At 43.6% G+C, this 25,766-nt stretch overlaps 1 protein-coding gene across 1 annotated transcript in view; it reads right to left on the reverse strand.

Annotated features, from left to right (window-relative positions):
* The window catches only part of jak3 (Janus kinase 3 (a protein tyrosine kinase, leukocyte)), an 83,639-nt gene that overhangs the window by 14,547 nt on the left and 43,326 nt on the right, over positions 1 to 25,766 (reverse strand). The window contains exons 11-14 of the mRNA XM_056276841.1: positions 16,251 to 16,338; positions 7,261 to 7,385; positions 5,298 to 5,436; positions 3,925 to 4,076 (exon numbers count right to left, since the gene is read on the reverse strand). Of these exons, the coding sequence (XP_056132816.1) occupies positions 3,925 to 4,076; positions 5,298 to 5,436; positions 7,261 to 7,385; positions 16,251 to 16,338 (504 nt within the window). The remainder of the gene's footprint in view (positions 1 to 3,924; positions 4,077 to 5,297; positions 5,437 to 7,260; positions 7,386 to 16,250; positions 16,339 to 25,766) is intronic.

The raw sequence follows: 25,766 nt of genomic DNA on the forward strand, positions 1-25,766 counted from the left end.
TTTTAAGAATTAAACAGATAGTCGCTTGAGTGAGAGTCTGTGGAAGAATACCATTAACAAATGCTTCATTATACATTTCAATTAGAATAGGGGCTATTTTGGGGAGAAGCTTTTTATAAAACTCTGTCGAGTAACCGTCAGGCCCTGGGCTTCTCCCGGATTGAAGGGATTTGACAGCTCTAGACAGTTCTTCAACAGTGATTGGTTGTTCTAATTCTTTAACCAAATCCTGGTTGACTAAAGGTACATCAAGGGAGTGGAAGAAGTCATCAAATTCTGATAAATCAGCATCACCTTCAGAAGTATATAGAGACTGGTAGAAACTTCTGAACTCATCATTTATCTCCCTAGGGTCTAATGATATTCCGGATGATGTATGAATTTTGGGAATTTGATGTGATGATGAAACTTGACGCAACTTGTGTGCTAATAACTTACTGGCTTTGTCTCCCTGTTCATAGTAGGTGCTCCTAGACTTGACAAGCAGCTCAGTAACTTGATCTGTTAGCAAAGTGTCAAATTCTGCTTGCAAAGTTAAGCGCTCCTTATAAATATCTGGAGATGGTGAAACGGAATATGCGTTATCTAATTGGGCAATGCGGCGTGTTAGCATGGACAATTTATCTTTTTTAAGTTTGTTCTCATATGTGGTGTAGGAAATAATTTCACCTCTAAGATAAGCTTTCAAAGTTTCCCATAGGGTAGACGCAGAGATACCTGGGGTTCTATTTGTATCCATAAAAAAGTCAATTTGGGCCGAAGCAAAGTTAATAAAATTTTCGCTACTGAGTATTTGAGTGTTAAGCCGCCAAGGCGGTCTCTGATTATTAGCTGTTTGAAAGACTACTCCCATAGTGACAGGGGCATGGTCCGAAACCACAATTGGATTATATAAGCACGAAGATATGGAATGGAGAAGTCTATCATCTACAAGGAAGTAGTCTATGCGCGTAAAAGTGTGGTGTACCGAAGAGAAAAAAGAGTATGCCCTCCCAGATGGATTAAATGTTCTCCAAGGGTCTCAAACAGCGAAATCAGACATAAAGGTACGGACAACCCCAGCTGAGGTTGATAAAGTAGTAGATTTAGTGGAGGATCGATCCAAATGTGGGTCCAACCAGCAGTTAAAGTCACCGCCTATGATCAGCATATGGGAGGACATATCAGGGAGTGTGGAGAAAACCGATTTGAAAAAATCCCCATTGTCCCAATTAGGACCATAAACATTAACAAGAACCACCTTCGTATCGAATAACCTACCACTGACAATTACATATCTACCATTGGGATCAGCTATCACATTAGAACATGTAAAAGGTACTGATTTGTGAAGTAAGATAGCCACCCCTCTTGACCTACTCTGAAATGAGGAATGGAACACCTGACCCACCCATCTGCACCTAAGTATTGAGTGTTGTGGTACCTTGAGATGAGTTTCTTGGAGGAAGATAATGTGAGCTTTCAACTGATGGAGGTGGTGGAGAACCTTACTGCGTTTAACTGGGTTGTTAATGCCCCTACAATTCCAAGTGAGAAAATTAAAACCATTCCCTCCAGCAGGATGAGCTACGTCAGGCTGAGTCATGTCTTAAGAGAGAGAGTACATGTTAAGGACAAGGCATAATGCAAATTAAATATTTTGGCTGACCTCAATAGTGCAAATTCAAAAAACAAAAACAAGTGACAAAACACAAGAAAACAAAACACAAATACAGAAGGAAAAAAACCCTCCCACAAAATCCCTCTTGCCGAAGCATCTCCCCAACTGAGATGCAAGCAAACCCCTAAATACAAAAAACCTTTAGAGCAACGCATACCAACTTAGCTAGCTTACTCTTAGCTACCTGAGATTTGTGACCATTGAACTAGAATAAAGCAAATGTGCATAAGTCGGTCTCCAATAACATTAGGACCCGAGGAAAACTAACTCAGTTAAGAGAGGTACAAAATCTATAAAGTGGCAAAATTGAACTTCAACCATGTAAACAACCAAATACTGGCAGTGCAGGCAGCTCAGATCAAAACAAAATGAAATGAGAATGACACAAATAGTAGGCAGTAATGTAAGTGGAATAAAATATATCTCCACATTATATCACCTTAATGTGAGTAGTCCGCTGTATACTCATCAACATGTATTGAAAATAAAAATAAAAAACCCACTACATTCAAGTGTCAACAATGAACACTGCAAGGCTAGCTTCACTCTCCAACATGTACTGAAAATAAAAAAAACAGCTGCGTTCAAATGTCAACAATGAGCACTGCAAGACCAACTTCACTAGCTAATCTGCCTACCAGCCAGCCCGCTAACTAGCCTGCTAACCAGACCAGCCAACTGATATTTTGAGCTACAGACCCGGCGGTGGCATGACAGCTTTTTTCACCCTGTTTTTGATGAAATCGGCCGCAACAGCCGGGTCCTCAAACCTGTGTGTGGAGCTGTCCGGCAGGGTCAGTCTCAGAACCGCAGGGTAGATGAGACCATATTTCACGCCGGGACAGGCGCGCAGCTGGCGCTTAACATCTCCGAAGCTAGCCCGCTTCTTGGCCACAGCCGTGGTGTAGTCCGGAAATATCGAGACTCTTCTGCCCTTGTAGAGGAGAGGAGACGCATCTCCAGATCTCTTCAGCATGTCGTTCCGGACGTGAAAGAAATGCACCCTGATGACAAATGGTCGCGGAGGTTCACCCTCCCGGGGTCGGCTCCGCAGGGTGCGATGGGCCCGGTCTAGCAGCGGCTTCTCATCCAGGCCGAGCAGCTCCTGAAGCAGCCCGGCTACGAATTCTGTCGGTCGCGGGCCCTCCACTCCCTCCGGTATTCCCAGAAGACGGATGTTGTTCCTCCGCATTCTACCTTCCAGGTCCTCGCATCTGTTGTCCAGGTATGTCACCCTAGTTGTTAGTGAGCCGACGTTCGCCTCTAGCTCGGTAATCCGAGTGCTGTGATCTGTAGCACTGCGCTCCAGCTCTGATAAAACGACTCCATGTGCGTCGAGTTTATTCTGGATCCTCTCGATAGATCTTTTAAGCTCGTCTTTGACCAGTATCATCTCTGATCTGAGAGTGGTAGCTGAAGTGTCAATCTTACCGAAAATATCGGTTTTGAGGGAGCCCATCATGGATTGTAGCATTTCCGCGGTCAGTACTGTCATGCTGTCAGCACTAGCTGTAGCACCCGATGTTGGGAGCGGATCAGATTCAGGAGAGGGCGCAGGCTTATTGCGGCCTGCTCTTGCAGACTCCGTTTTCGGTCGATTAGATGTCATTTCACCTTCAAAGTCCTCAAATATAGTGTGAATCGTTTAAAGGACTCTTTAGACGCTTGACCACCAAAGACATGCACGATTTAGCGAGATTAAATATATAAATTTGGTCACTAACTCAGGAGCAATAGAGAAACGTGTGCTACATCCTCGACGTCCCGGCCACGCCCCGCCTTTTTTTTTTAAATACGGCATAAAATATTCTCACTCAGAGAAATATGGATGTGGAAACATTTTTGAATGGCTGAAACTTTAGTTCAGATTCTGTATTCCTGGAAAAGTTCTGCACTCTTGAAATAAAATTATGGAAGACAACACCCATTTTATGGGTAATCACCGATGCATTTGTGTAAGTACAAATCTGTCACTGTTCTCTGCAGGTTTGTTCTCCATACAGATTAGCTCCATATGGGAGGACTTTTCTCTACTTTGTTGGACTGCTACCCCTTCAGAATCTGCTTTCAATATGCTGCACTCTGAGATTGTTTTTGTAATGAACAGGCCATAATAAAAATGGAGTATTATCATCAATATCATATTATGTGATCTGTATCATTGGTTTAGGAGCTTTGTTACAAAACTTCTCACTTCAGTGTATGGGGGTCTGTATGCAGTCCCAGTGCATGTGTATTTGATAGCTGACTGAGACACTATTCACCCTGTCCAGGTCCCAGCCCTGCAGCGGAGTATTTCCACTGTTGAAGATCTCCCACACAGCGGTGCCAAAGCTCCACTTATCACACTCCAGAGTCAGGTTCTCAGGGGCCTCCAGCAGCTCAGGGGCCACCCAGGGAATTCTGTCCAGGATCACTAAACACACACACACACACATGCACGCAATAATTTACCTGTTGTGATAGTTGGTTAGACAGGCTATTGATCAGTGTATCCACAGTGTTATAGTATAGCTATAGAGATTTTTTTTTTTAAATTTATTTCTGATTTTTCTTTTTTCTTTTTTTCCTCCCAATTTAGTGGCCAATTGCTCCCTATTTTAATTCAAACACCCACCCTTGTACTGCATGCGTTCGCCAACTGCATCTCTCCGGCCGGTAGTCTCGAAGGAGACGCCTCGCCACTTTCGTGACAAGGCGACTTCAGGCCGAACCACTGCTATTTCCGACACACACAGAGACGCATTCATGTGACGAACACAAGCCGACTCCGCCCCCCTCCCGAAGACAGCGTTGCCAATTATTGCTGTGCTTCATCGAGTCCGGCCATAGTCGGATCTGATGAGACCGAGGCGCAAACCCCGGTCCCCAGTAGGCAACTGCATCGACACAAAGCTGATGCTTAGACTGTTACACCACCACAGACCCCTCTATAGAGATTTTAATCTTTTTTTTTATGGTGTGGTGTCATTAGTTGTAGTCATAGTCACAGAGGGGAGATACAATATATCCCCACTAGATGACTCCAGCAAAGACTACATTCCACCCCATAATGGACTACAGCACCAACAGGCAGCAGGGCAGCCAAGGTGGTTGCCACCCTGCTGCAGGTCTGATTGCTTGATCTCAGACCAATATTGGTGAAAAGGGAAGAAAGAGTTGTCGGTGTTTAGAAGGTAGAGCCTGATATGGGATATTGATTCAGTACAATGGATCTTTGGTTAATTGTTGGTCAACTGTGGGTTTTGAGTTATACTGTACAAGAGGAATCTCATATGAATGTTTAAAATGAAGATACTATTTTGCTTTGGCTCATTTCTAACCTTATCACATTTTTAAGACCTCCAAAGTAATCTTTATGGTGTCTCATCCCAGTGGTTATTGAGAAACAGTTACTATTGTTGTTCAAAAACTGCATTTCCTCAGAAGGCTACCCATGTACGTATCATGGCCTGCTTTAAAATGTCATTTTCTGCTGTATGAAGAGCCTTTGTGCCTGTAGAGATACAATGTGCTTCACTTTTAACTGAGCGATGAGAAGTTCGATCTGTCCGTCTATTCTTTTTGGTACTGTCCCAATTCAGAAGGGAGTTTATGGAAGGTGGATTGAGTGAAAACCCTCCTCTCTTTGTTTTACCATCTTTTCCCAGCATAACCACGTTGATGCCTGGATCGCTCAGCTTGATGAAGGGGGAGCTTCCCTGAGACGAGTCACCTTCTCTTGCCAACAGCAGGTTCTTGGCACAGATGTTTCCATGGACGATATTCTTCTCCTCCTGTAAGAACCATAGAAAAAAACCCCACCAAATCAGATATCTGCTTTATTATTCTTCAACACTTAGAGCATTTTCACATTCATCTCAAATAAATCAATCGCCTGAGAAACAAATACAAGTTTATCTCAAAGTGATCAATGTTTGAATTTTCAGACTGGTACTCTTCCTGCTTCTTGTCTTAGTTTGTTCAAAAACAAGAGGAATACAAATTCTCAGACACTAATCGTGCATTACATATATATCTGTTTAATTTTATGCTGTAACCTCTAAACTGTCTCACTGTGTTCACTTTCTTTTTTTTTTTGAATTGTCCTCCTTTTTTCTCCCCAATTGTATCCGGCCAGGTGGCACAGTGGCACAGTGGTTGGTGCGGTCGCCTCATAGCAAGACAGTCCTGGGTCTATTTACCCCAGTTCCTCCTCCCCCCTGAACAGGTGCCCCGACTGACCAGAGGAGGCATTTGTGCAATAACCAGGACACATACCCACATCTGGCTTCCCACCAGTAGACACGGCCAGTTGTGCCCAGTATCACGCCAAAGCATGTAATACACCCACCTGTCAAACATGTCAGTGTCGCAGTTTGCCTCGCTCAAGTGTGAAAAGTACACACGTGTATGAAGGTGCAGTGCCAGCAGGGGCCGATGATTAACTCAATGCCAGCAACTCTCCAAGAAGGAGAAGAAGCATACAGCATTTTCCAAAATCCTTCCCCTAACCCTAACCCAACCCTGACCCTAACCTTAACCTGCCTTCACCGCTTAAATCATCGCCCCCTGCTGGCACTGTATCTTCATACACACGTGTACTTTTCACACCTGAGCAAGGCAAACCGTGACACTGACACGTTGGACCGGCAGGTGTATTACATGCTTTGGCGTGATACCGGGTTGGTCTGTAGGGATGCCTGACCAAGCCGCAGATAACACGGGGATTCAAACTGGTGACCCCCGTGTTGGTATGCAACGAAATAGACCACTACGCTACCTGGACACCGGTGTTCATTTTCTCTGGACAGACTTGAAGTCAATCTCAAATTATGGGGACCTTGGGAAAAGTTTGCGCAGAATCAAATTGTTGTTTTCTGATTTGAAAATAAGTTCAAATAAATCCAACAAGATAAAGCTTTGACAGTGAACAAGAGGTTTTTCACTGGGGAATGACAAGGTAAAGAGAAATTCTTCACCTAATGACTGTTTTATGTCAACTTTTATATAACTCAATGGAGTGCGCCTTCTCAAAACAATCTACTTCACTACTGCTGCCAAAAGATTTTACATTTACAAAGTTACAAGTCAGCTATTAACATGAAAAACTGTCAAAGCCCCAGCATGCTGACAGATCTGCCATGTTTCCCAGGAATGATCACGTGTGATAGAGACGTGATTAGTAAAGACATGGAGTAAAAAAATTTTCTTGAACTTTTCATTTTAAGTTTCAACATACAGAAAAAATTGATAGAAAATAAAATCCTATTTCAAAAGATGATCTTTGGGTCACTGTTAACTACATGGTTTTAGAAAAATTCAGCAACACTTTGAAAACCAAATAACACTTTAACTTTATTACACCCATGTTCTGGCAACAAAAATCACCATGAGAACACCCCACATGAAAACACAAAATGTTTTAAAACTCCAAAAACAGACACCTCCGTTTAATAGAACTTTTTTCCAAATGTATACTGACATTTTCTTGTACATCCAGATGATTCTTTGATGATTCAAGCACCATGGTAGGAGCGGCAAGTCTGCCACAGACTCCCAACAAAAGTCTTTTCAATCAAATAATGTATATATTAATCAATCTGCAACTTTTCATTTACCAGGAAGTTGAGTGCAGATGCCAGTTGTTTGGCTACGTCAAGTTTCCAGCTCACTGACACAGATCTCTCTTTCTTCAAGTACACGTCGAGGGCCCCGTACTTAACAAACTCCTGCACCATGATGTCTGTAAGGCGTGCACACCATCCCGACAGCACAGAGAGAGCAAACAAGAGCAAATACCGAGTCAGCAGCACTCAACATCTTGTGTAAAAGAGCTGTGGCCTGCATGAGGAAGATCATGATATAGCCAACATAATCTCACAGAAATACGTGAAATGACCACGACCGCTTTAATACTTGCATTACGTGGTGGTGGCATGTAATGTGTTAAAATTACATGCCGGCACCACAGAAACAATGCCAATGGAAAGTCAATCAGTATCCTTTGTCCTGCTGGACACAAAAATTTCCTGAGTCAACAACATCATGCAATGAGCAGTGTTTAATATTTACTAGCTAACTCAATTTTATTTTGTTGTTTGTTCTCTAAAAACACTGAATTGTGTGTGATAACTCATTTTGATGTATTGAAGTTAGGGTTTTTAGAGAACAAAAAATAGTAACTAAGGCACTATAATAAATTCAGTCAAATGACAATAAAAATAACAATAAAATAAAATGTTAAATATAAAATATTAAATACCACTCTGCCATTTCCCATATAAATGTTCAATTTTCCCAGTTCTTTTTAAATAGATTCTCTTGGACTCTCAAAATGCATGTCCGCTTTTATTTGTGTGAATATTTATATCCAGACAACAATGTATTATTATTTTTTGTTTTGTTTTTTATTATTATTATCTGTTTGTATATCTGACTGTATTCTTTTTTGTGTTGATGTTGTTGTACTGTTCTAACCCAGCCACTGAGGATGCACAAGCTAGTGCATTCTTAGTGCCGGTCCCAAGCCCGGATAAATGGGGAAGGTTGCATCAGGAAGGGCATCCGGCGTAAAATCTTTGCCAAATCAAATATGCGGATCATAAATAAGATTTCCATACCAGATTGGTTGAGGCCCGGGTTACCAACGACCACCACCGGTACTGTTAACCAGCAGGGTGCCGGTGAAAACAATGCTACTGTTGGGCAAAGGAGAAGGAGCGGGGGATGGCATGTCCAGAGGCAGAGAGAGAGGAGGAAAGGTAGGAGTGTGGAGATGAGAGTCGAAACTTTGAATGTTGGCACTATGGCTGGTAAAGGGAGAGAGCTGGCAGATATGATAGAAAGAAGAAAGGTGGGCAAACTGTGTGTGCAAGAGACCAGGTGGAAGGGGAGTAAGGCCAGGAGTATCAGAGGTGGGTTCAACTCTTCTACCACAGTGCGAAGGGGAGGAGAAATGGGGTAGGGGTAATTCTGAAGGAAGAGTATGTCAAGAGTGTGCTGGAGGTGAGGAGAGTGTCAGACAGAGTGATGAGCATGAAGTTTAAAATTGAAAGTGTATTGCTAAATGTTATCAGCGCATATGCCCCACAAGTTGGGTGTGAGATGGAAGAGAAAGAAGAATTCTGGAGTGAGTTGGATGACGTGGTGGAGAGGGTACCCAAGGAGGAGAGAGTGGTGATTGGAGCGGACTTCAATGGACATGTTGGTGAAGGAAACAGAGTGATGAGGAGGTGATGGGTAGCTATGGTGTCAAGGAGAGAAATGTGGAAGGACAGATGGTGGTGGATTTTATGAAAAGGATGGAAATGGCTGTGGCGAATACATATTTCAAGAAGAGGGAGGAACACAGGGTGACGTACAAGAGTGGAGGAAAGTGCACACAGGTCGACTATATCTTATGTAGAAGGCGTGATCTAAAAGGGATTGGAGACGGCAAGGTGGTGACAGGAGAGAACGTAGCTAGGCAGCATCGGATGGTGGTCTGTAGGAAGCGAGTGAAGGCAGAGCCGAAGATCAAATGGTGGAAGTTGAAGAAGGAAGACTGTTGTGTGGAGTTCAGGCAGGAGTTAAGACAGGCACTGGGTGGTAGTGAAGAGTTGCCGAATGGCTGGGCAACCACTGCAGAAATAGTGAGGGAGACAGCTAGGAAGGTACTTGGTGTGTCATCTGGACAGAGGAAGGAAGATAAGGAGACTTGGCGGTGGAATGACGAAGTACAGCAAATTATACTGAGGAAGAGGTTGGCAAAGAAGAAGTGGGATAGTCAGAGAGATGAAGAAAGTTGACAGGAGTACAAGGAGATGCAGCGTAAAGCGAAGAGAGAGGTGGCAAAGGCAAAGGAAAAGGCGTATGGTGAGTTGTATGACAGGTTAGACACAAAGGAAGGATGTGCAGGATGTGCAGCAAGTTAGGGCAATCAAGGATAGAGATGGAAATGTGCTGACAAGCGAGGAGAGTGTGCCGAGAAGGTGGAAGGTGTACTTTGAGGGGCTGATGAATGAAGTAAATGAGAGAGAGAAGTTTGGATGATGTAGGGACAGTGAATCAGGAAGTGCAGTGGATTAGCAAGGAGGAAGTGAGGGCAGCTATGAAGAGGATGAAGAGTGGAAAGGCAGTTGGTCCTGATAACATACACTACCGTTCAAAAGTTTGGGATCACATTGAAATGTCCATATTTTTGAAGGAAAAGCACTGTACTTTTCAATGAAGATAACTTTAAACTAGTCTTAACTTTAAAGAAATACACTCTATACATTGCTAATGTGGTAAATGACTATTCTAGCTCCAAATGTCTGGTTTTTGGTGCAATATCTACATAGGTGTATAGAGGCCCATTTCAAGCAACTATCACTCCAGTGTTCTAATGGTACAATGTGTTTGCTCATTGGCTCAGAAGGCTAATTGATGATTAGAAAACCCTTGTGCAATCATGTTCACACATCTGAAAACAGTTTAGCTCGTTACAGAAGCTACAAAACTGACCTTCCTTTGAGCAGATTGAGTTTCTGGAGCATCACATTTGTGGGGTCAATTAAACGCTCAAAATGGCCAGAAAAAGAGAACTTTCATCTGAAACTCGACAGTCTATTATTGTTCTTAGAAATGAAGGCTATTCCATGCGAGAAATTGCTAAGAAATTGAAGATTTCCTACACCGGTGTGTACTACTCCCTTCAGAGGACAGCACAAACAGGCTCTAACCAGAGTAGAAAAAGAAGTGGGAGGCCGCGTTGCACAACTGAGCAAGAAGATAAGTACATTAGAGTCTCTAGTTTGAGAAACAGACGCCTCACAGGTCCCCAACTGGCATCTTCATTAAATAGTACCCGCAAAACACCAGTGTCAACATCTACAGTGAAGAGGCGGCTGCGGGATTCTGGGCTTCAGGGCAGAGTGGCAAAGAAAAAGCCATATCTGAGACTGACCAATAAAAGAAAAAGATTAAGATGGGCAAAAGAACACAGACATTGGACAGAGGAAGACTGGAAAAAAGTGTTGTGGACGGATGAATCCAAGTTTGAGGTGTTTGGATCACAAAGAAGAACGTTTGTGAGACGCAGAACAAATGAAAAGATGCTGGAAGAATGCCTGACGCCATCTGTTAAGCATGGTGGAGGTAATGTGATGGTCTGGGGTTGCTTTGGTGCTGGTAAGGTGGGAGATTTGTACAGGGTAAAAGGGATTCTGAATAAGGAAGGCTATCACTCCATTTTGCAACGCCATGCCATACCCAGTGGACAGCGCTTGATTGGAGCCAATTTCATCCTACAACAGGACAATGACCCTAAACACACCTCCAAATTGTGCAAGAACTATTTAGAGCAGAAGCAGGCAGCTGGTATTCTATCGGTAATGGAGTGGCCAGCGCAGTCACCAGATCTGAACCCCATTGAGCTGTTGTGGGAGCAGCTTGACCGTATGGTACGCAAGAAGTGCCCATCCAACCAATCCAACTTGTGGGAGCTGCTTCTGGAAGCGTGGGGTGCAATTTCTCCAGATTACCTCAACAAATTAACAGCTAGAATGCCAAAGGTCTGCAATGCTGTAATTGCTGCAAATGGAGGATTCTTTGACGAAAGCAAAGTTTGATGTAAAAAAAATCTTATTTCAAATACAAATCATTATTTCTAACCTTGTCAATGTCTTGACTCTATTTTCTATTCATTTCACAACATATGGTGGTGAATAAGTGTGACTTTTCATGGAAAACACAAAATTGTTTGGGTGATCCCAAACTTTTGAACGGTAGTGTACCTGTGGAGGCATGGAGATGTTTAGGAGAGATGGAAGTGGGGTTTTTAACTAGATCGTTTAACACAATCTTGGAAAGTGAGAGGATGTCTGAGGAGTGGAGAAGAAGCATACTGGTACCGATTTTCAAGAACAAGGGTGATGTGCAGAACTGTAGCAACTACAGAGGTATAAAGTTGATCAGCCACAGCATGAAGATATGGGAGAGTAATCGAAGCTAGGTTAAGAGGAGAGGTGACGATTAGCAAGCAGCAATTTGGTTTCATGCCACAAAAGAGCATCACAGATGGGATGTTTGCTTTGAGAATGTTGATCGAGAAAAGAGGAATGAAAGTCAGTAGGAGCAAAACGGAATACCGGTGCATGAATGAGAGGGAGGACAGTGGAATGGTCAGGATGCAAGAAGTGGAGGTGACGAAGGCATATGAGTTTAAATACTTGGGGTCAACTGTCCAAAGTAACAGGGAGTGCAGGAGAGAGGTGAAGAAGAGAGTGCAGGCAGGGTGGAGTGGGTGGAGGTCAGGAGTGATCTGCAACAGAGGGGTACCAGTAAGAGTTAAAGGGGAGGTTTACAAGATGGTTATGAGACCAGCTATGTTATATGGTTTGGAGACAGTGGCACTGACGAAAAGACAGGAGGCGGAGCTGGAGGTGGCAGAGCTGAAGATGGTAAGATTTTCACTGGGAGTAACGAAGAAGGACAGGATTAGGAACGATTATATTAGAGGGACCACTTAAGTTGGATGGTTTGGAGACAAAGTAAGAGAGGCAAGATTGAGATGGCTTCAAATGTTATAGTTAAGTTTGCAGATGACACCACAGTCATTGGCCGTATCACCAACAATGATGAGACGGGCTACAGGGCAGGATTCAGCACCTCACATCATGGTGTACTACCAACAATCTTGTCCTCAATGTGCAGAAGACGAAGGAGCTGGTTGTGGACTTCAGGAGGTCTAGATGCTGCAACCACTCCCTCTTACACATCAATGGGGTGGAAGTGGAGCGTGTTTCCTGCTTTAAATTCCTTGGAGTCCACATCAGCAAGGAGCTTTCCTTTCCATCAAACACCCAGGCCCTTGTGAAAAAGGCCCAACAACGCCTGCATTTCCTGAGGAGGCTGAGGAGCGCCCGTCTATCCCCCAAAATGCTCACCAACTTCTACCACTGCACCATAGAGAGCATCCTGACCAGCTGGATCTCAGTGTGGTACGGCAACTGCACCTCAGTAGACCAGAAAGCTCTGCAGCAGGTCGTCAAGGCGGCCCAGCATATCACCGGTACCCAGCTCCCAGCCATAAAAGACATTTATCACAAACGCTGCCTTCGAAGGGGTCTCAGCAGAGATCCCACCCACCCCAACCATGGACTGTCCTCCACCCCCGTGCTCTGGGGGGCGCTACAGGAGCCTCAGAGCCTGCACTACCGGGCTCAAAAACAGCTTCTTTCCACAAGCTGTTGCCTACCTGAACCTGGCTACCCACTGAATGTCTATAGATATTTTAATAATTTGTACTCTTGCTCTTTTTTTAACTTATTTTTAGCTTTTTGTCTTCATGTGTGTATATCTTATACTGCGTTTGCTGTGTTTGTCTGTATCTGTCTTGCACTGTTTGGTGAAGCCACAGCCCTCATTTCATTTGTAACATGTGCCTGCACATTGTTTTTAATGACAATAAATTGAATTGAATGTGTGGAGGAGAGACGCTGGGTATGTTGGGAGAAGGATGCTGAATATGGAGCTGCCATGGAAGAGGAAAAGAGGAAGGCCAAAAGGGAGGTTTATGGATGTGGTGAGGGAAGACATGCAGGTGGCTGGTGTGACAGAGGAAGATGCAGAAGACAGGAAGAAATGGAAACGGATAATCCGCTGTGGCGACCCCTGTCGGGATCAGGCAAAAGTAGTAGTAGTAGTAGTTGTTGTTGCTGTTGTACTGTTCTGTTTATATCTTTTTGAAAACTTAAGTGAGAAAAAAAAACTACCGCTCATTGCATGATGTTGTTGAATCAGGGAATTTGTGTGTCCAGCACGATTAAGGATCCTAATTGACTTTCCATTGGCATTGTTTCCGTGGTGCCAGCATGTAATTTTAACACATTATGTGCTACCACCACGTAATGCGAGTGTTAAGAGGTCGTGGTCATTTCACGTATTTCTGTGAGATCAGGTCGGCTATAGCTCATACCAGATCTGTTTTTAAACTAAATTTGTGTACTCGTTGAAGAGATGAAAATGTATTCAATTATTCACTCAACATACTGAACTGTATATTTTTCTTTTACCCCCCTTTAGTTATGTTTGTCTTTCACTTTAAAGCAGCAGTAGACATCTTTCTTGCTTTAACTTATCATTGTGAAGTAAATGTTGATTGCACTGTGTAAATGACACCATCAGCATTTAGATTGGTTTCCTATAAGCCTCCCTTTCACTTTGCAATTCTGTCTACCAGCAGGTATGACCCTGCGCAAAAATTAAAGCTCAATTTATAGCACAAACGAAGTGTGTTGCCTCAAGTTGTTGCCTCAAGCGAAGGAGTTAAGCATCTCAGGGTCTTGCGCACGAGTGAGGGTAGGATGGAGCGGGAAATTCACAGGCGGATTGGTGCAGCATCAGCAGTAATGCGAACGTTGTATTGGACCGTTGTGGTGAAGAGGGAGCTGAACCGGAAGGCAAAGCTCTCAGTTTATCAGTCAATCTTCGTTCCAACCCTCACCTATGGTCATGAGCTTTGGGTAGTGACTGAAAGGGTGTGGTCACGGATACAAGCGGCTGAAATGAGTTTCCTCTGTAGGGTGTCTGGGCTCAGCCTTAGAGATGGGGTGAGGAGCTTGGACATCCGGAGGAAACTCGGAGTAGAGCCGCTGCTCCTTCACATCGAAAGGAGCCAGTTGAGGTGGTTCGGGCATCTGATTAGGATGCCTCCTGGGCACCTTCCTTTGGAGGTTTTCTGGGCATGTCCAACTAGAAGGAGACCCCAGGGTAGACCCAGAACTCACTGGAGGGACTACATGTCCAGTCTGGCCTGGGAATGCCTTGGGATCCCCAAGGAGGAGCTGGAGGGCATTGCTGGGGAGAGGGACATCTGGAGTGCCCTACTTAGCTCGCTGCCACCGCAACCCACCCCGGAGAAGCGGTTGATGATGAGATGAGACGGCACAAGACGAGACGAATTGTGTCAACCATTGCACAACCAAAATACGCAGAGGATAGCGCTTTTGTTTTCCCTGGTAGCTATTAGCAGCTATCCCCAGGAGTAGAAATGGCGGATGGTGGAACAACTGAAGTGACAGTGGAAACTTTACCCGGCAAACGAAAAAGAACCCCGTTGACGGAGGAGGCAAAGAAGCTGAAGAGGGAGAGTGATAGAAACAGAGCTAAAACAAGAGTGAACCTCGGATGGGCATTCACATGATGGAGAGAGCTCCAGTGTTGCATCAAACTCTGTTTCCCTGTCAAGATCTGTTTCCTCCTAGCTCGATGAAAGTGTTTCCATGGACACGTTAGCTGTTAGTTACAATTAGGGTAAGGTATGCGTTAGATTAAGTTTAGGGTTAGGTTGAAGTGGGTTAAGGTTATGGTTAGGTTGAGGTTGAGGCTAGGTTAAGGTAAATCAAGTGTCCCGGTGTTGTATCGAACTCTGGCACTCTGAGTTCGATACACACCCGGGACTTGAGAGTACTGTTGGATGGACCAATTCTGTGATTCTATCAAAACTTCGGGTTAATACATGCAAATGTATCAACTTGAAGTTTTGATACTTTTTGCAAAATATGGCATTAGTTTCTCCATGACACTCCATTATAGTGTATGCATGTTTGACAGCGAGTGCTGCCCACCCCACAAAACTTATCTTCACTGCATTATGGGCAGCATGGTGGTCCAGTGGTTAGCACTGTCACCTCACAGCAAGAAGGTCCTGGGTTCGAGCCCCGGGGTTGTTCAACTTTGGGGGTCATCCCTGGCCGTCCTCTGTGTGGAGTTTGCATGTTCTCCTCATGTCTGCGGTGGGTTCTCTGGGTGCTCCGCTTACCCCCACCATCAAAAAGTCATGCATGTTTGGGTTAATACTCCTGTCTGTGCCCCTGACCAAGGCAATGGGAAAAGAACTAGAGTTGCTCGCCAGGCATAGCATGAAGGCGGCAGCCCACTGCTCCTAGCTTCACAGATCACAGCTAGGATGGATTAATTTGCAGCAACTGAATTTCCCCAAGGGGATTAATAAAGGAAGCTTAAATTTAAATTACCAGCCATCATGTATAAGTTTACATTACTAAAGATAAAATATTCATTTTAATGCATTGATTCAGTATCCCACTTGTGTGTAGGTAGGCTATGTAAGCTCAATACAATGTTACAGACATGTCACTGACTAATGATCTGTTGTTCTTTTTGAGGGGCAAGTAGCAGACGCCCTAGTTCAAGAGAGCAGTTCATTCAATCTTGTTCAGTTTAACCTGCTGTCTGTCTCAACTCGAGTCCGATTCAATCAGTAAGTAACACAACCTGCTTACTTATTAATAGTACTTGCTGTTTTACTCTGCCTTTATTTTAGCACTGAGATTGGGGTTTCTAGTTCAAATTGGGATTCTTATGGTTGTTTCTTCTTTTGGACAGTAATTTGGCTGCTAATCTGGTCGTCTTTGTGTCAGCGATGCAAACAATAAAAACAGTTGGAGGGTTGTCTACAACTGCTTTAAAGGACCTGCCTGCTAAGCGCAAGAGAGAATTCAAATAAGTTTAAATGGATGATAATATAAATTTATGAGTTTGAGCCCTCAATAGGACCCTATTGTTGCTGTGTCATTGAGATGAAGGTATTAAAGATAAAGCTGTTAGATTTGTTTTGAAGACTTACTTTTTGCTCCGTGAATGCTCACGCCATAAATCAGGAGGAGATGCTTGTAAGAATTCTGGCTCATCAAGCTGGCGGCTTCAAAAAATGACTGAGTGAAAGGAAATGGGGAGAGGGAGAGAGAGAGAGAAACAAAAATGTTTAATAATTTTATTTCCATAGCACTTTTCTAACAATGTTAAAAGTGCTTCCTAAATAAATAAATAAATAAATAAATAAATGCATGCAAAAATAAGAGTAAGACCAAATAAGCAAGAGTAAAAATTAGAAACAGTATAAATACAAACAAATATCAAACATTTGTAAAAAGCTTTCATAAAAAGAAAAGTTTTAAAACGAGATTTAAAAGAAGCTAGTAGAGACTTGGTTTGTCTTAGTTCAACAGGAAGAGAGTTTCATAGTATGGGGGCTCTAATAGCAAAAACCCGATCACCCCTTGTAACCAACCGAGACCTGGGAATAACTAGCAGAGCATCTGCAGAGCTTAACGGTCGAGGGGCCTATACCAAGTCAATAAATCACAAATGTATGAACGAGCAAGACCATTTAAAGCCTTAAAAGTGAGCAGTAAATTTTTAAAATCAATTCAAAATATAACAGGGAGCCAGTGTAGAGAGGCAAGCACAGGTGTGATAAAGTGCATTACAATAGTCAAACCGACAATGGACAAAAGCATGTACAACTTTTTGCAGATCGGCAATTGATAAAAATGACCTAATTTTGGAGATAGGCTTGAGCTAGAAAGAAAAAAAACATGACTGAACAACATATTTGATTTGATTATCAAAACTGAGGTTAGCATCGAATATTACCCAAAGTTTCGTAGCAGCCGGTTTAAGACTCCCGACAGACCGCCAAGATTAGTAACAAAAGGGCTGGTGGAATTTGTAGGACCGAACAGAATGACCTCAGGTTTATCTCGTTAAATTTAGAAATGACTTCCGGTTTCGACATGACCAAGCGAGGACGTGTTCCGAAGTCTCTCCACTGAACGTTCATATATTTCCTACAAATAGAAAGAAAGAAATAAGAACCGCGTGGGAAACGGCAAGTCAACAAAGCCGACCGACAGCTCTGTGGTAGTTAGCCAAACTGTAACAAATAGGATTGTTATTCCTAGTTTGTGGTTCCGGGGAGCAATTAGAGTGTGACACAGACCGCGAGTGACGCTGGCTAGAGATGAAAGTAACGGAACTGTATGACCTTAGGATTTCTGCTAATAAAGTGATAAGTAAGCAAGTAAAGCTTTAACCGTCCATTCTGTAGGGTTAAGTAACGAACGAAACAGAAAGAAACTTGGTGGCAACGGTGTCAACCGTTTTAGTTGACGTTTGATGCAGTCGAGTGTAGCAGTGCAGCTAGCTAGCTAATTAGCTTTGAGGGCTAACCACCCAATGCAACGGCGGAACGAAAAAAGGAAGGAAAAAAAACAGCTGACGTCGCGATGGAAGGACTGAAACCTCCAACAGCTTAGCAAAGGCAGGGAAGAGTTGGAAGGAGGAGGTTACATTGTACACGGACCTTACCATGCCCGATGCAGAGAAAAGTACAAGAGTCAAGCTATTCTACTATCTCATAGGAGAGAGTGGGAGAGCGCTGTTGAACACTCTGGCAGGTGACAGGACGTCAGCGAGGAGAACGGACACTGCAATCCAAAGGTAAACGAGACTGTTAAGAGATACAGGTTTTTTTATGAGAAACCAAGGATTAACAGAAAATGTTGACAAACACGCCACAGACTTGAGAATGCTAGCCAGTAGTTGTAATTTTGGAGACATTAAAGACTCGCTAATAAGAGACCGGGTTGTGTGTGGCACAGATAGCTCTGCAATGAGGGAGAGATTACTCGGGGAAGAGAATCTGACACTTGAAAAATGTCTGCAAATATGTAGAGCTACAGAGCTGTCAAAAGAGAACAGCAAACCACTACAAGGACAGAGAGTATAGGAAGTGCATGCCCTGAAACAGACGGCCATGAAAAGCAAAGAAAATGAGATCTGCTGTAAGTTTTGTGGTAAAACACATGAGAGAAGCAAAAACAAATGCCCAGCTTTTGGAAAAAAAGTGTAAGAAGTGTGGGAAAGAAAATCACTTTGTTTTACAATGCAAATCAAGAGCAGAAAACATCAGGAAATATAAACCAGTGCATGTTGTCTCAGAGCAGGACAGTGACACATATGAGGACATTATGACCATAACAGAGGAGACTTTAAACCAAGTAGAACGGAGTCACAGCAAAGGCTAACAAATCTATGCAGGAATGATGATAGGCAAGAAACTAGTTAACTGCCAGACAGACTGTGGTGCTACCTGCAATGTGATTCCAGTACATCTCCTAAACACAGACACACAGCTGGAGCACACAGAGAAAGTGCTTGTGATGTATAATAAAACCAAGCTTAGTCCACTGGGTAAATGTAAGATCAAGGTCAGAAACCCCAGAAACAATAAATTGTACAGACTGGAGTTTCAAGTGGTGGACCAGAAAGGCAGAATTCCTTTACTGGGCAGGAAGGCCAGCGAAGCCATGAAGTTAATAAAGGTACAGTACGAAAATATCCTGGCCATTGACAGCATAGTGAAAAAAGAACTGAGTCATGTAACATGTGAGGAGAGATGTGGCAGACACATGACAATGGCGAAAATCAAAACAGAGTTCGAAGATGTGTTCACTGGGGATGGCTGTTTGGAGGGGGAATATCACATTGAAATAGACAACAGTGTACCACCAGTGAAACTGCCAAAATGCAGAGTGCCAGATGCTATGATGGCACCTCTTAAAGAGGAACTGAAGGATCTGGAGAAAAGAGAGATCATCACACCAGTAGAGCGGAGCACAGACTGGATAAGTAGTATGGTCTCAGTGACAAAACCGAATGGGAAGCCAAGAATCTGTATAGGCCCAAAGCCACTGAATGGAGCACTTAAAAGGAGCCATTTTCCCCTACCTACGATAGATGATATCCTCCCAGAGATGTCAAAGGCAAAAGTATTCACAGTTTGTGATGTAAAGCACGGCTTCTGGCATGTCGATTTAGAGGAAGAGTCAAGCTACCTAACCACATTTTCCACCCCATTTGGCCAAGACCGTTGGCTGAGAATGCCGATGGGCATAAGTGCAGCGTCAGAAGTTTTCCAAAGGAAGTTCATGCAGGCACTTGAGGGCTTACCTAGAGTATACATCATAGCGGATGATGTGTTGATCACAGGTGAAGGGGCGACACAGGAGGAGACAAACCAGGACCACAACGAGAAACTCAGACGCTTTCTGACCAGGTGCAGAGAGCGAAACATCAAACTGAACATAGACAAATTCAAGCTACGGCGACCTGAAGTACCCTACATTGGACACCTGCTGACAACTGAGGGACTGCGGATTGACCCAGGAAAAGTACCTGCAGTCAGGGAGATGCCGAGGCCGACAGATGTAAAGGGGGTACAGAGACTGGTGGGTATGGTAAACTAACTGTCATAATTCTATGATCACCTGTCAGATGACTGTGAGATTTTGAGACAACTCACACACAAAGAGAATGTGGGAATGGACAGATGTACAGGAAGAAGCATTGCAGAGGCTGAAAGACAAAATAGCCAATGCACCGGTTCTGAAATACTACAACCAGAACGACGAGTTGATGCTCCAGTGTGATGCATCAGAAACAGGACTGGGAGCAGCCCTGACACAGAGAGGTAAACCAGTAGCATACGGTAGTAGGGCACTCACACCTACTGAGAGGGGATATGCCCAAATCGAGAAAGAATGCTTGGCAATAGTGTTTGGGATGGAAAAGTTTCACCAATATACCTATGACAGACAGGTGACTGTACAGAGCGACCATAAGCTGCTGGAGAATATTCACAGTAAGCCACTTCTCAGTGCGCCAAAGAGACTGCAGTGGATGCTACTGAGGCTGCAAAAGTATGACATCAGAGTGATCTACGTACCACACCGAGATATGTTGCTGCCAGATATGCTGAGTAGGGCATACTTACCAGAGAGCACTAAGGGAGAAATTGAGACAGAGTTAGAGACTATGAACATGGTTAACTACCTTCCCATCTCTACAGAGAGACTGAGCTCAACTAGATCTGCTACAAAAGAGGACACAAAGTTACAGAGGGTGACAAACATGATTCTGACAGGGTGGCCACAGAACAAAAATGACATCCCAGCAGACATCCAGCACTACCACTCATTCCAGGATGAACTGAGTTTTCAGGATGGCATAGTATTCAGGGGAGAGAGAGCAGTGATACCTGATGCACTCAGGGCTGATATCACTCATCTTTTCCACTCCTCCCATCTTGGAGTAGAAGGATGTCTCAGGAGAGCGAGGGAAAGTGTGTACTGGCAAGGAATGAATGCGCACATAAAGAGTTTCATCTCCAAATGTGACATATGCAGGTCAGTAGATCCTAAGCAACAAAGAGACACTACACCTTCATGATATGGCATACAGACCTTGGGCCAAGGTAGGGACAGACCTGTTTTCATTTAATAACAAAGACTACTTGATAACTGTAGACTACTACTCCAACTTTTGGGAGATTGATTATCTACCAGACACTAAGAGCAGCACAGTGATCAGAAAGCTAAAGGCCCACTTTACACGACAGGGGATACCAGATGTTGTCATTTCAGACAACGGACCGCAATATGTGTCTCAGGAGTTTCAGTGATTCAGTCAAATGTGGGAGTTTGAACACAGGACATCCTCACCTGGGTACGCCCAGAGCAATGGCAAAGCTGAGTCAGCTGTAAAAACAGCCAAAGCTATGGCTGCAAGGCAGGATCCATATTTGGCTATACTGGACCATCGCAACACACCAAGTCAAGGTCTTAACACAAGCCCAGCACAGAGACTACTGAATAGGAGGACAAGGACCCTTCTTCCCACCACAGACACTCTGTTGGAGCCGGTGATAATGGACAACACACAAGGACTGATGCACAACAGACAGAGACAGGAGAAGTACTACAACTGCACAGCAAAGGACTTGGACCCTCTTAAAAAAGGTGACAGTGTGAGAGTTCAACCTTTTGAACCACATAAGGTCTGGAGAGTGGCAAAGATGATAAAAGCAGTGGGCCACAGCTCGTATGAGGTGGAGCTGGAGTCAGGAGGTGTTCTGAGAAGGAATCGTCGTCATCTCAGATGCAACCATTGCACATCTGCCATGTCTACATAGATAGCGACTGAGAGACACACACCAAGAGTGGAAGGGGTAGATCAGAGTCAAGCAGGGAACCAACACACTATAACTACAAGGTCGGGTCGTCAGATTATCAGACCTCGCTACCTGAAAGACTTTACTCTGTGATAAGAATATGGGTTTGGGACTCTGGCAAAGATTGAGAATAGTGTAAGGTTTGGTAGAAGAAAAAAAAAGGGAAAAGAAAAGAAGGAAAGAGATATAGAAGTGGGATGTTTATACAGTTTAAAATGTTTGGTTATGGATATTTGAATAGATACTGTTGTTAATAAATTATTATAAGAATACAGTATAAATTTAGTTATTTACGAGTGATATGTTGATTTATTTATTCACTGATGTGTTGATAAAATAATTATTTTGTTTATTGATAATATGGACCACTTAGAGTAAATGATGTGTTGACTAAGGGACTTTGCTTCAAAGAAAAAAAGATGTAACAAATAGGATTGTTATTCCTAGTTTGTGGTTCCGGGGAGCAATTAGAGTGTGACACAGACCGCGAGTGACGCTGGCTAGAGATGAAAGTAACTGAACTGTATGACTTAAAGATTTCTGTTAATAAAGTGATAAGTAAGCAAGTTAAGCTTTAACCGTCCATTCTATAGGGTCAAGTAAAGAACGGAACAGAAAGAAACCCAAACAACAGGAAATGTGGCGGAGCTGAACACTCGGGACGAAATGATCACCACCATCCGCACAGAGGTGAGAGCGCTACAGGCAGAGATTGTGGCTGAATTTCGTACAACAGCTCTAACTGTGCGCGAAGAAATAGTTAAAAGAAATTCGTTCCCCAATAGCTTCACTACAGACATCAGTGACTGACCACGCAAATAAAATCGCTGCCCTGGAAACCTCCCAAAATGAAGGTACGGACAGGCTGTCGGAGCTGGAGACGCGTTGTGCCGCCCTGGCTGCGGCAGTGTCAAACTCAAAACCGCGGTGAATGACCAAGAAAATCGCTCCCGTCGACAGAACATATACGGGGTTAGTTTACCTGAGGGCGCAGAGGGCACCAACCCAACTGCCTTCATGGGCCCCTTCCTGAAGGAAATCCTGGGCGAGGAAACTTTCAACTTTCGCCAATATGCCGGTTATAGACAGAGCAAATCGCACCCTCACAGCCAAACCTCCGAGAGCCTTGCTGGTGCGGCTGCACAATCACCAGACGAAGAAACTGATCATCCGCGCATCCCGTGAACGTGGACAGCTGTCATACAAAGGAAAAATGATCTATGTATTTCCGGACTATTCTGCATCGCTGGCCCGACGCAGAGCGGAGTTTAATGACGTGAAACCTCTGCTCCACCAAGCCAGCGTGAAGTTTGGTCTGGTCCATCCTGCCAAACTAAGGTTTACTTGGCAGGGAACCGTCCACACTTTCGATAATCCCGACGCGGCGCTTCTCTTCTTCCAGACCACAATTCGACCGAGCGACCGGACAACAGATAATGCAGTCTACCTAAGGAGAGGGGTATATCTTGGCTTTGGCTGTGTGTGCTGTGTAGGGATTTTTTTTCTTCTTCTGTCTATTATAAAAATTTTGGGACGCTCATGTTAATCTGTAGCAGTATTTTTTGGTGTAACTTTTTTTTTTAAATCCTATTCCACATGGGACATATTTTAATGATTCTTCTCGTTGGAGAACACGGCTTACTATGTGATTTGTTTTGTGTCTGTTGCCATTTTAGAAATTGTCAAGGTTGTTTCCGTGTCAAATGAGACAAATCATATGTGCTGATATACTCCTTATCACGGAGAACAAAAACATCCGGGGTACAATGCCTTTGCAGCGACGTATAGCCGGAAATGCACCGCTACCTAGATTCCAACAGATGGCAGCGAAGTGCCATCGAAGACCCGTAACAAATGTTTATATATCCACATATTTCGTGGGGCCTCTGCTGTGATGGTCTGGCGACCTGTCCAGGGTGTCTCCCCGCCTGCCGCCCAGTGACTGCTGGGATAGGCTCCAGCATCCCCACGACCCTGTGAGCAGGATAAGCGAATTTGGGCAATGGATTGATGGATATTTCGTGGGGCCTCTGCTGATGTGGCCCACTCCATATTTTGTAGCAGCTTGTAAAAAATGTTTGTCTTTCATTTGTTTTATGCTGCTGCTCACAAAGTTGGCTGCTCTTGTTTTGTTCAGATTGTGTTAGTTGTATGTCGTTAACTATTTTTTCTGTCACTTGAGAATAGGACTGACCAGTGCTACGAGCGTTTATGTTTAAACTCAAGCTACTTTTGTCAGTTGTTCAGTGGAGTTACTATGTTAGTTTCATGACAGAGAACAATTGTGTTACATGCACATGCATTTGTTGTGACGGGGTTTGGGGTTAGCGATGCCTCAATTGGGAAGGCACTTGGGGTGGGTGGGTGGGACTGGGGGCAGAGTATTTTTTATTGTTATTTACTCTTTTTTCGCTTCTTCCTTACATGTGTGTGTAGCTACTATATGGCTTTGGTTGCAACGACAATATACGGAACATTACTTCTTCCACATCCAAAATGGCAAATTTAAACATTACGCAGTGTAGTATCCGTTTTGTCTCTTGGAATGTCAAGGGTTTAAACAAGGTCACCAAATTAAACAGAATAATGTCCCACTTACAACATTTGAAGGCTGACAGCTTTTCTTCAAGAGACACACCTGTGCACCTCCGAGGTTCCAAGGCTCAAAAGGGGATGGGTTGAGCATTTATTCCACTCCATGTTTAATGGTAGAGCCAGGGGTGCTGCCATTTTAATTCAGAAAAACATTGCTTTTGAACTTCTCGGCTCCATGGCTGACCCTAATGGCCGCTATGTTATTGTATCAGGTCTCATCCAAAACACTCCTGTAGTCCTTACCTGCGTATATGCACCTAATTGGGATGACAGTCAATTTATTTCCAAATTCTTTTCTACATTACCAGGTCCCGACAACAGTTTTTTATCTGGGGAGGGGGGGTGGTTAACATGGTCCAAGACACTACTCTTGATAGGTCATCTACTAAACACACAGTCCTCTTACTGGCTCTGCTAAGGTTATGGCCTCCCATACTTAGCAGCTGGGCTTATCTGACCCCTTGAGGTTCACCTTCCCATCAACCAAAGCATACTCATTCTTTTCCCACCCACACCAGACATACTCACGGATAGATTTTTTTCTTGTGGATGATAGACTTTTATCAAAGGTTAAGTCATGCAAGTACCAGAGTATTGTTATATCGGACCACACCCCTACCTCTGTGGAGATCAACTTTTCTAGAAGCTATGCTCCTTCAAGACAGTGGCACTTTAATTCCCCAATGCTGTCCGATAATATTTTTAAGATTATTACCTCTCAAATTGGATTCTTTTTTGAAATTAATGAAACCCAAATGTCTCTTAGTCCACCACGTGGGAAGCATTTAAAACCTGCCTACGGGGTCAGATAATCGCTTATATTTCACACGCCAAAAAGTCAGAAGCAGTCAAACTGTCTGAGATCTCTGATGAAATTTTACAATAAGACAATCAGTATGCAACAGCTCCAACCTCTGCTCTGTATAATAGATGCCTTCACCTCCAGGCTGAGTTTGATATGTTATCAACTAGTAAGGCTGACTTACTTCTGCTTAAATTTAGACAACATATTTTTGAGTCAGGGGACAAAGCGAGTAAATTTCTTGCGTACTAAGCTGGTTCAGCTGCAGCTTGTAGGTGAATCACTAAAATAAAATCGTCCACTGGTGTTGTTCTTTCGGACACAAGAGACATAAACAAAAATTTTCTAAGCTTCTATTCTGCTCTTTACTCTTCTGAATGTGCCCCAGATATTTGGGACCACAACAATCCTCTTGGCAATATATGTTACCCTGTACTAGATAAAACCCCTTTCCAGCAGTCTTGGTGGATCAATTTCACTTCTAGAGATCCAAGGAGCCATAAAATCACAAAATGGCAAGTCCCCTGGGCCTGATGGATATACAGTGGAATTTTATAAAGCATTTTTCCACCTTATCTGCCCTGAATTACAAAGCATGTATAATGAATCATTTTTGAATGGTAGGCTGCCAGAAACACTATGTCAAGCTTCGATTTCATTGTTGTTTAAGAGGGATAAGGACCCACTTCTTTTTAGCAGCAGGAGACCAATGTCACTCTGAATGTGGACCAAAAGATTTTAGCCAAAGTCCTTTATAACCATTTCTGAAAAGTGGTCCGAGGCCTGATATCGACTGACCAAACAGGTTTTATCTAGGAAAGACATTCTTTCTTTAACACAAGGTGATTTCTTGACATAATTCATACACCAAGCTCAGAATCCCCTGAATTCAT

Source organism: Lampris incognitus, chromosome 3 (genome assembly GCF_029633865.1).
Source record: "Lampris incognitus isolate fLamInc1 chromosome 3, fLamInc1.hap2, whole genome shotgun sequence".
NCBI classification, from domain to species: Eukaryota; Metazoa; Chordata; class Actinopteri; order Lampriformes; family Lampridae; genus Lampris; species Lampris incognitus.